Genomic DNA, 11,242 nt, shown 5'->3' on the forward strand with positions numbered 1-11,242 from the left:
TTCTGAGATAGGATTATTTATAATGACTCCTCTTTTATTAGTCTGGACAATTTATAGTTTTGGAAATATTAATCTATTTTACTTAAATTGTTGGTTTTATTGGCATATAATTATGCATAATAGATCCAAATAATTTAACTACATCTTCATTGGTAATACCTTCACCCTTTTCATTTCTAATACTGATAATTTGATTTTCTTTTTTTGTGTGTGAAATTAACCAGTGGTTTAATCTGTTTTTGTTAAGAGGTTTTCTCACAAAATCAGCTCCTACTTTTATTAGTTGAATTTTTTATACTTTCAGTTTTATTAATTTTACCTTTTCCTAGATTTTCATTTTGTTATTTGAGGATTTTAGATTTATTCTTTTTCTAATCTTTTTAGGTGCATCCCCAATTAGGTCTATGCTTTCTCTTTTTTATTGGTGGACACAATTAGGGATATAACTTTTGTTATATCTTGGTTGCATCTCACAAAGTTTAATATGTTGTCTCACTCTTGTCATTCTCTTTAATGAAATTGGTTCTGTGATTTTTTTTCTTTGATCCACTTATTCTTTAAGATTAATTTCTAATTAATTTTTAATCTGTGATTCCATTCACTTTTCTCTAGAGGTCTATAATATCTAAGTTTTCTAAGATTCTATTCATCTCTTCTTATTTATTTTATGATTCAGATTTATCTAGTTCTGAGAAGAAAAAGTTGGAGTCCCAGATAGTTATAGTTTTGCTGTCTATTTCTTCTTGTAACTCATTTAACTTTTTCTTCAAGAATTTGGATGCTATGACATTTGGTGTGTATATATGTTTATATTTATTGTCAAATTAGCAAAATGTTATTTTCTTGATTATCTGTTTCATTTAGATGTCTTTGTTTTCGCTTTGTCAAAGATCATGTTTGTTACCCCCTTCCTTTTTTACTTCAACTAAAACATAATGGATTCTCCAGCGCAGGACCACCAGAACAGTGGTTCTGATCCATAGCTGTGGCCACATCATGGAGCGTTGCTCAGCTCTTAAGGCCCTCCCAGGAAGTTGACAGGCTTATTTATATTCTTCCTCCTCACCCACCCCCCATGGGTCTAGTAGCTGTTCTCTCACTCAGAATATACTCCCTCCACATCTCTCTACCTGATGAAATCTTGCTCATCCTTAAAGTGAGGCAACATTGCTACCTCCTCTCTGAAATTTTTCCCGAGCCACTCAGATGGGTTTCTTCTTCACACTGGTCCCTAACACATTCTATCCACTGATCACATCTTTACTTTGGGATTTTGTTTCTTAAAGGCTGAACTTGGTCATTTTTCAGCATAGTGGATTTTATGTAATTATCACTTAAATATCAGATTAAGGTTCACTTAAACGACATATGAGATTTTGACTCATACCATCCTAGGGCTGGGAGAGACCTTGGCCTTTTATTTTACTGATGGGAAACTGAGACCCATAAAGGGAAAGCGATTTAAGCCTCATTCATTACTGATTTACATCAAAAAAAAAATTTGATTGGGTTAGGGTCAATTCCTGTGTTCTGGATCATGCATTTCAATTTCTTTTTTGAAAATGTTAAAGTCACATGTTAGCACCTGCCATAGTTTCTTTACAATTTTTGAATTTTATTTTAGAGTTTGAAGAACCAAGAGTAATTGATTTGTGGGACATGGCTAAAACAGCAAACTTTACTCAGAAGGAACTGGATTCGTTCCGGGTAAGAAAGGATCAAAATAATTCTTCCATAGTATTATAGATTCTCAGTTAGCCTTCTCAATCCATCCCGTCACAGCTGTAACTGTTAGAAAGTTTCTCATATTGAATCTAAAATGAAACCTCCCAAACTGAATACATCACTCTAGATGTAGTCTGACCATTGTTTTTTTAATGTCTTGTATCTTTGCAAAATAAGTTACCTTCTTTTTTTCAGAAGTAACACAGCTGACATACTCAGTCCCATATTTTTTTCCTTGTCCCCTGCTTTTTCCCTTCTACTTTCATTCTGCAACTATGAGTTTGTTTTTTTTGGTCTCCTTTCATTTCTGTAAACCCTCTACATTTTCCTAGATTCATAGTCTATTAAGGAAAGGCCTTAGAGACCATCTGATACAACACTCTTGTTTTACAAATGAGAAAACTGAGGTCCACAGAGGGAAAATGGTTTGCTCATCAGTGGCCAAGTTGGGATGTGAACCCAGTTGTCCCCACTCCCACTGCAGGGGTCTTTCCTCTTTACCTTGATAAATTCTTTCATGCTAGCACATCCCCTGTGGAATCAAAATGTTAGTTAAGAACATTAAGTCAATTCACTAATATAAAAAACTCAGGTCCTGACAGTAATACCTTAATTGACCAACATGATCAGATACTCAGCCTACCGTGGCACCTTTATATTTGGGGTGCCTTTCTATAGCTTGGCTCACCCTGATTTCTACCTTCACTTTTCCAGATTTTCCTCAGGACTGGTTCCTTGAGGTTACTGTTAGTCTGGTGATGGTTAACCAAGGGTTTACCATATTAGAAAAAGATTAGACTTATAGTTGTCATTGGCAAGAGAATTCCCCCCACAAATGATATCATAAGTATTGGACATATGTATGTACTTTTGAGGGAGTACCTTCCATGTGCTTTGGCATTAGTGCTTGTTTTTCTTTACCATTGTAATGTGAATTTAGAACTAAAAGCTTATCTAGTCTAATTCTCTCCATTTACAGAAAAGGAAGGACTCTTAGACCCAGAGAGATTAATGATAAGCTTAGGTCACACAGATAATAGTGGCAGAGATTCATTGGCTGTTTGAGGGATGTGTCTTGAGTATTCAAAAATGTTAGTCCTTCCCCCGAAGTGTCTAGTTCTTATGTGCAAAGCCTTTGCATATAATTACTTATGAAAATTCTTAAAAGTTTATTTTGAACATTTTTCAGGGACTCAAGTTAGCATCAAGAACATAAGGAAAGTCATTTATTCCTATTAACTATGTTGTAGGAGGAGCTTAAACATTTTGAAGCCAAAATTGAAAAGCATCATCATTATCAGAAGCAGTTGGAAATTTCTCATCAAAAACTAAAGCATGTAGAGGGAACTGGCGATAAAGAGCACCTGAGCCGGAATAAAGAGAAATATGCCATGCTCGAAGAAAAGACTAAAGAATTGGGCTACAAGGTTTGTATCGCTAATGTGCCTACTTGCTGTAGGTTTTTAATCATTTAATAACATCACAGATGGAAGTGGAAGGGGTCACTTTGGAGATCTTTTAGTTCTTTAGAGATTTCTGGTTTTGTTCCCGTGGCTGGCCTCCCCCACTGCCTCTGGGTCAGTCCTCAGGCAGCAAATCTTTAGCTGATGGTTCCCCCGCAACTCATTCATAATGGTCACTGTACTTTGTCATGACAGGTCTGTGGCGTAGATTGTGCAAGCACAATCCCCATGCAGAGTCATGGTAGTTCTCTTCCTGGAGGAAACTGGAGTTTGAAAAAAAGGGGAAGTGACTTAGCTTTGGTCACACAGCTTCCAAGTACAAAAGCCACGTGTCCAGTCCGGCTCCCCTACCATCACCATTTGGCACGAGTCACAAGTAGAGTTTGAGTAGGGCTGGTAATTTTACTTGTAAATGCAGCATAGAAGTCATCTCTTTATTAGGATTGCCCCTGACCTGACTTTCCTGTTCTAAGACAGTGATTGTCTATCTCCTAATGTCTTGATGTCCATTAAGGGTTATTAGCATACTATAGTAATGTGTTGTGCAGTGGTGCTTAATTGGTGATGGACTTAATTCTTCAGAGAAGCATTTGATGTGCATGTGTGTATGAGAATCTAATCGAATGACTTTGGAGCTACTTTAGCATTTTAATTTCTTCCCTGACCCTCAGTTATTTCCAGGACTGTGGTGAGTGAAGCCAGCAAGATTCTATTTCCCTAGAGTTTACTGTAAGTAGATCTGGGTTCAACATCAAGAAACAGGGGCCTTTGGCCAGGTATTCTCCAAGGGGAAGACAAGCCGCTTCATATAAGAACTGTGTAATAATATTGTGCTGTAGCTATTGTTGCAGGCATACATATATATATATATATATATATATAAAAAGAGAGAGAGAGAGAGATGGGAGCTCATCCTGGAAATGTCTAGACTAACCTAAAGAAATAGAGAAACAGAATGAAATGAAGTTGGAGGGGTGGCCAGATCTACTGAAGGCAGAAAATGGGATTACTGTCATGTGCACCTACATGGGGAGACCATTTTAAACTGGACATAAGAATATTAGCAATCAGACGGAGAATTCAACCTAAGGGAACAAGAGCATGTAATTTAGGTTATTTGGGGTTAGAGTAGATTAATTAGATGATTACAGAACCACCTTCAAGCTTAGAGGAATCTGAGATAATCTAGTCCAGCACTTCCCAAAATGATTTGGCCACAGAATGCTATGGACATTGTGGGAGAGTTCTCTATAAATCCTTATCTAAGGAATCTGGTAGTAGTAGAATTTTTTTAAGATGTTGGGAAAAATTTTGAGCAAAACAAAAATAGGCTTAATAGATAACATGGCCTTAAATAATAATACATCACATTTCAATTTAAAATTGATAATGTTTTTCTTGAAACCTTCTGGTGAAGTGGAGAGTAAGGATCTTATGAGTATTATTTATAGATTAGGAAACGTAGGGATAAGCAGGGGGGAAGAGAGGGAAGTGTTTAAATCAGGTTTTACCACTCCCTACATGGTTTTCTTTTCACTAAATCACCACTGAGTACCTGCCCTTAACTGGATAACTTTTCCACTGTCCTCAGCTCGATGTTCTCCACTAATGTTCTACTATAAGACTGCTGAGCCATAAAGGCTTCTCACAACAGCAAACACTGGAGCATCAGTCCCTTCACAAATGACAGCCTAGTAAGAAGGATTCCGTCTATTGTTGTATCATAAGTAGCTTTCCTGGTCCTGAAGGAATTGCCCCATTATCTAATGTCCAACAGAGAGCTATCTGGACCACAATTAATGCAGGTCCCTTTTCCCCATTGTGCCCCAAAATACTTGAGAGGCAGCCATGGAAGAGTGAGCTGAATGCCCAGACATGGGCAACTCACCTAACCTTCTGGAGCCCCCTCTACTCACCTGTAAATTGGGGGTAATCCTGCTTGAACTATCAGCTTCACAGAGCTTTTGTGAGGAAAGCACCATGTAAACTGCTGCATTCATCATTATTAGAGGAGTGATCTATGCCAGGAGTTCTCAAATTTTCTGGCCTTTATACTTAAAAATTGAGGAATCCCCCCCCCAAAGAATTATTTACATGGGTTGTCATTTTCTCTATCAAAAATTAAAACATCCTAGTATCATCATGAGATTGATTTTCTCCTTGTGGGTCTCAGAGGCCCTGAACCGTACTTTGAAAATGCTAAGCAGTCAATAGCTAAATAAAGCAATGTTCCAAATCATTAGTAATGAGATGCACTTTAAAGTAACCCTGAGGCTCTACCACCACCCATCAGACAGGCAGTGTTGGAAGGCCATGGGGAAGTCAGCAGCATGGTACTGTTAGTGAGCATGAGCATTTTTTAAAAAAAAATTATTCACTTTTAATACACATTGCTTATGAATCATAGTTGGAAGAGAGAAAAAACTGAAGAAGTGAACGTAGCTTGTGTTGATTTACATTCAATCTCCATAATTATTTTTGTGGATGCAAAAGGCCTTTTCTGTCCAATGTCTATTGGAATTGCTTTGGATCACTGAATCACTGGGAATAACCAAGTCTTTCGTAGTAGATCATCTCACATTCTTACTCTTACTGTGTACAATGTTCTTATGGTTCTGTTCACTTCACTCAATATCAGTTCATGTAAATCTTTCCAGACCTTTCTATAATCAGCTTGTTTGTCATTTTTTAATAGAACAACACTATTCCATTATGTTCAATCATTCCTTAATAGATGGACATCTATCCTTTTCCCTCCTTTGTGATTTCCTTGGGATATCGCCCCAATAATGGCACTGCTGCATCAAAGGGTATGCACACTTGTTTGATAGCCCTTTGGGTATAGTTCCAGATTGTTCTCAACGATAGTTGGATCATTTCACAACTCCAACAATGCATTAGGGTCCCAGTTTTCCCACAGCCCCTCCAACATATAACTTTATCTTTTGACATGGGCATTCTTTAAAGCAATTCAGAACTATAGCCCAGTGTTACTTTGACCCAGAGATATCACTATTAGGTTTATAACCCAGCATTTATATGGTGCCTATTGTGTGTCAGACACATTGATAAGCACTTCTTCCAAATGTTATCTTATCTGATCCTCCCAGTAGCCTTCAGGTTAGTTACTATTATCCTCATTTATAAGTGAGGAAGCCAAGTCCCAAAAAGGTTAATTGACTTGTCCCAAGTCACACAGCCAGTAAGTGTCTGAGACTAATTAGACCTAAGTTCAAATCCAATTTAGAGTCCACTGTGCCACCAACTGCCTCAGAAAGAGCAGAGAAATAAAAAAAATAATAAATCTTACATACAAAAATATTTAGATAGCTGATTTTTTGTAGTGGTAAAGAATTGGAAACTAAGAAATTGCCCATCAGTTTGGGAATCCCTGGATAAATAAAGTATCTTTATGTAATAATAACATGTGTGGTCACTCTGGACCTTCCCCCTGAGTATAAAGGCTTTGAGGGCAGGTGGACAATAGATAGTAAGGACCTCCTTAGCCAAGAGTGGAGACTTGAACCATTAGATGATAACATTTTTGGCCACAGAAATTCACTAAGACAGTTTGGAGGAAAGGTGAGTTGCTGTGGTAATGGAACTACATTGATTAAATCATGGACCCTTGAAGGATTGTAATAAGATGAATCCATAATAGTTACCACAAAATGTTTTTATGTAAGGAGATTTACTGTTATTAATAACGAGACTCAAGATTATTGTTATTTATCCCTTGGGTTTGGCAGTTCTGTTGTGAAGGTGAAAGTTAATGAATGTTAGTGGAAGAATACAAAGGGAGCAGTAAGGCAGCCAAACTTCATTTCAGCTATGTCAAGTAACTTTTTTTTTTCTGGGCCTGCATGGAGACTGAAGATTTCAGTCATACATATTCATCATATCTCTACTGTAGAGACAATCTACCCATTTTAATGGGATAATTCTTTTAAATGAAAGAAATTGTCCATCTGCAAGGAGAAATGTCTGAACTATTTCCAGTCCTTTTTGGAGCCCCAGGAAAGAGCCAGCCAAGTACCCCTAAACCTCAGATGGAAAGCCTGGGGCATGGCACGAATTCCCAAGGCTTTTTTCCTTCTTTGTAAAAGCAAAGGAGTTACTACCACAGGATGGCTTTAGGGAAAGCATTTGGTCATTTCCATTCCATTCTCTGGCTTATAAAATAACAGTGTCCTGTGATCCAAATTAGAATACCTCACATTTCCATAAAGGCAGGAATATATAAAAGCTTCTCCTCATAATGACCTTATGAGGAAGGAGGGGTAAATATTACTTCCCTTTTTCCATAGGAAAGTGGGACTCAGAAAAGTCACTTGCCACTCTAAGTCAAGGTCAAGGACTTGAATTCCCATTTCTGAATCTAGGACCACTTCCCTTTCCACATCACAGCTTCTTTTTTGTTGCTTTTTATTATTCAACAGGTATTTTTCCTGGTTCCTATTAAGTTGTTTTTATGATATTGACAGCAAGCCAGGCTGAATGGGTAATTGGAAATCAAGATCAGTGCTAGAGTTCCTACGTTTTCATTTTGGTTTCTGTCAGGCTATCTAGCACTGGTTCATTGATTTTATAATTCTCTGCCCAGCTGGTAAAAAATATTTTCCATCTTCAGGTAAAGAAGCACTTACAAGACTTGTCTACTAGAATCTCAAGAGGTCTTCAACACAACGAACTCTGAAGGTATTCTGGACGTCTTCAGCAGAGCATTCGCTGTGTCTGCATTGAGCATCATCAGTACGTTTATTCCTGTAGGTTTTCATCCTAAAAAGAATTCGTTAAAACGCTGTGCTTTTTAATGTAGAAAACATCCATAATGGTACCTCTGAAGACAGGTCAAAGTGTCCTCATGGAGGGAGTCATTTGCAGTTGCCGTTTATCTAATCATTCAGCTGAAAGATGTAAATGTTAAGGGGAACCAGGCATTTAAATAGCTCATTAGTGATCTTGATTCTGTACTCAAGGTCTGGGGCTTTGATTGACAAAGATGTCTTCCTTCGAGCACATATTGATGTCCTATTTTTTTTTTTCCCTATAAGACAGTTCTTTTCACATCGCATATACAGAAAAATGCAACTGGAGATCAGTTTGCATCCATCCACAGTATATGATACGTCAATAGAAGTTTTTTATAAAGAAATCACTAGGAACAATTAAAAACTACTGAAGTATTTGAATTTTCAGATTATTCCTAATTATGAAACCAGACTTTTGTTTTGTTTTTTAAAAAAAAACAATCATTTGCAGCATTAAATACTGTGATCCATCTTATCACTGTAATGAATTAAACTGAAAAATACAAAATATGTGAATGCTTTGTCTTTCTCTCTGGAAACTCTCCCTTCCTTGCACGTCATTGTCTAGTTCTGTATTCCCCTTCAGCCCCCCACACCTCCTATCACCTAACTTTATAGAATCTGTATAGGGAGAAGGAAATCCTCAACCATCACTTTATCTTTCTGTATCAATGACTCAACTTGCTGTATTTAAGCTTTAAAATACATCCACATAAGTATGTATACAAACATTGATTGAATAATTGCTGTTTGCAGAGCCTAATCTCACAACACAATAGGCCTCTGAAGTGGGACTTATAAAGCTGTGGAATAAAAAAAGAACGGATGAGAGATATTAGAGATGCAGTGGACAAGGAAAACGTGAATATATTGCTTTAAGCTTTAAAAAGCACTTCATATACATGATCTTATTTGAGCTTCATAGGAACTTTTTCCAAGGACTACAGTTACCATCTCCTCCATTTTAAATAGGTTCAGAAATATTGAGGATCTTGTTATGATCCACCGTTAGATCATAAGCTCCTTGAGGGCAGGAACTGGTATTTGCCTCTTTTTGTATCCCCAGTATGTAGCACAAGCTGTTAATGTTGATTAATTGATCCAAGTGTCAGAATTAGGCTTCAAAATCAGATTCCTTTCAGCTCCAAAGGCAATGTTCTTTGCAATATACCATGGTGACTCTTGTCATTAACAGGCCACAAGAGCATCTCTTGGTCGAGATCAGAAATGGAAACCTAGTGTGTTCCACAAAGTAACTATAAGTATTTTCAGTAGAAACTCTGACTTCTGTTTTTCTTCATCACTGCCATAAATAATTTATGGGACTGACATAACAAAAGCACATTGTCTGCATAGGAAAGAGAAAAATATAAAATTCCCTAGTCAAGAGAGGACTTATCTACCAGGATTTTCAGAAAATTCCCTGGAAGACATTCTCTTGACAACACACAGACTTAAGCTTCTAGTTAAAAGGAAGTGAAAACAATTCCATATCTCTCCCAGATTATGAAAAAGGCTTGAGACTTAAGATCTGCGTGCTCATTATTTTGAGTAGCATTGATCCAAGTGCCAATAATTTCAGAATGCAGATGATCCAAGACCAAATAAAAGGATTCTCATAAAGCTTGTGCGTGGGAGAAGGCCAAATAACTGAGCTTTGCATTCGAGAGAACTTTTATCAACAGGGTCCTCATGACCACTATTGATGATGACCAACTTCTTTCATTGCATTTTCAACTTGACTTTTAAAATCAAATTTAAAATTCACTCTATTTTAGCCAAATTAAAGATCTAGGATTTTTTTTTTCTTCACTATCACATCAATTTTCTCTATCACATATTTGAATTATAGGATCCCAGACCTGGAAAGAACCCTCCAGGATCACCTATGGCTTCTTAAACTTTTTCCACTCACAAGATCTTTTCGCCCAAGTATAGAGGTATAAAATAAGTACACAGATTAAATTGCTGATGATAAATCATAATTATGTAACCTCTACATTGTTATATGACCCCATGTGGGATCACAATCCACAGTTTAAGAAGCTTTGATCTATACCAGTCTTCAACTTGGAAGAGCCATTCTATGATATCCCTATTGATTAGTCTTTCCTTGAGGAGCACTACTTAAAAAGAACTCAGTCCATTCCATTTGGGGTCAGTGCTCTAGTTAGAACTTCCTTCTATTGAGCTAAATCCGTCTCCCAGAAATTTGTATCCACTTGTCTTAGTTCTGCTGGTTGAGGCAAGTAGAATAAGTCTTATCTCTTCAATATGATAGAGCTCTGATCATTAGAAACTAAGATATTCTTTCCCAAGTCATTGCTTGTCCAGGCTCAGGGTGTCCAGATTCCCCAACCCATCTTCACACACAGTTTCAAGTTCTCTTTATATCCTGATCATCCTCTGAAGGTTCTCCAGTTTCTGAAAATCCCTATGTGAGATCTAGGATCACATCTTAATAAAGGCACAGGATACCAGAAGCCAGATCTGAGAGTTACAAGAGAGACGCGTCTCCTTTTAGTTACAGACAGGAAGATTATAATGATCCAAGAAGATTTTGTGAAGAAATGGGCTTTTAAAGGAGGAATATTCCAAGTATAAGAAACACTGAGCAAAGGTATAAAGACATGACAGGTGTTCTAGAGTTTCTTTTGGCCAGAATGGTACATTGAGTATTGTGAGAAGGTTGTGAATATTGGAAGGCACCAAATTGTTGGGAGCGTTGAATGCCAAACAAACTTTGAAATTGACAAATAATGGGAATGAGGTTTTTTATTACAATAGATAGGAAAGATAATTCTAGGAATATTATGGAAGATGGGTTGCAGGAAAGAGATAAAAAAGGAAGGAAACAAGCATCTATTAAACACCTATTACATGCCAATTTACACATTTTTTTATTTGATTTCTCCAGAATGCCTGGAAAATAAGTATTATTTTTTATAGTTGAGGAAGCTCAGGGTTGACTAAAGTGAGATGTTTTGCCCTGAGTCACAAACCAGTAAATGTCTTGAATCCAGATTTGAACTCAACTTTAGGCTCAGCATCCAGCAATGGATATATATGCACCACCTAACTTTCTCAAAGCAATTCTAAGTAAAGATTAAGAATAAAAATGTCATTGAAATAAGGGTCTATGTTGGGATGGTGGTATTGGAGTTACAGTAGAGCAAAAGTTGGCAAAGATGGACAAATCAAACATTGATAATCATAATTTTGTGACCCCCATATTCAGTTACA

The 11,242-nt window shown here is 37.0% G+C and overlaps 1 protein-coding gene across 1 annotated transcript in view; it reads left to right on the plus strand.

The window, feature by feature from the left end:
• The window catches only part of LRPAP1 (LDL receptor related protein associated protein 1), a 41,255-nt gene extending 32,746 nt beyond the window's left edge, over positions 1 to 8,509 (plus strand). Inside the window, exons 6-8 of the mRNA XM_051964993.1 lie at positions 1,625 to 1,707; positions 2,976 to 3,152; positions 7,819 to 8,509. Of these exons, the coding sequence (XP_051820953.1) occupies positions 1,625 to 1,707; positions 2,976 to 3,152; positions 7,819 to 7,884 (326 nt within the window). The 3' untranslated portion in view covers positions 7,885 to 8,509. The remainder of the gene's footprint in view (positions 1 to 1,624; positions 1,708 to 2,975; positions 3,153 to 7,818) is intronic.
• Positions 8,510 to 11,242: the final 2,733 nt, after the last annotated feature.

This window comes from Antechinus flavipes, chromosome 6, assembly GCF_016432865.1.
Source record: "Antechinus flavipes isolate AdamAnt ecotype Samford, QLD, Australia chromosome 6, AdamAnt_v2, whole genome shotgun sequence".
NCBI lineage: Eukaryota > Metazoa > Chordata > Mammalia > Dasyuromorphia > Dasyuridae > Antechinus > Antechinus flavipes.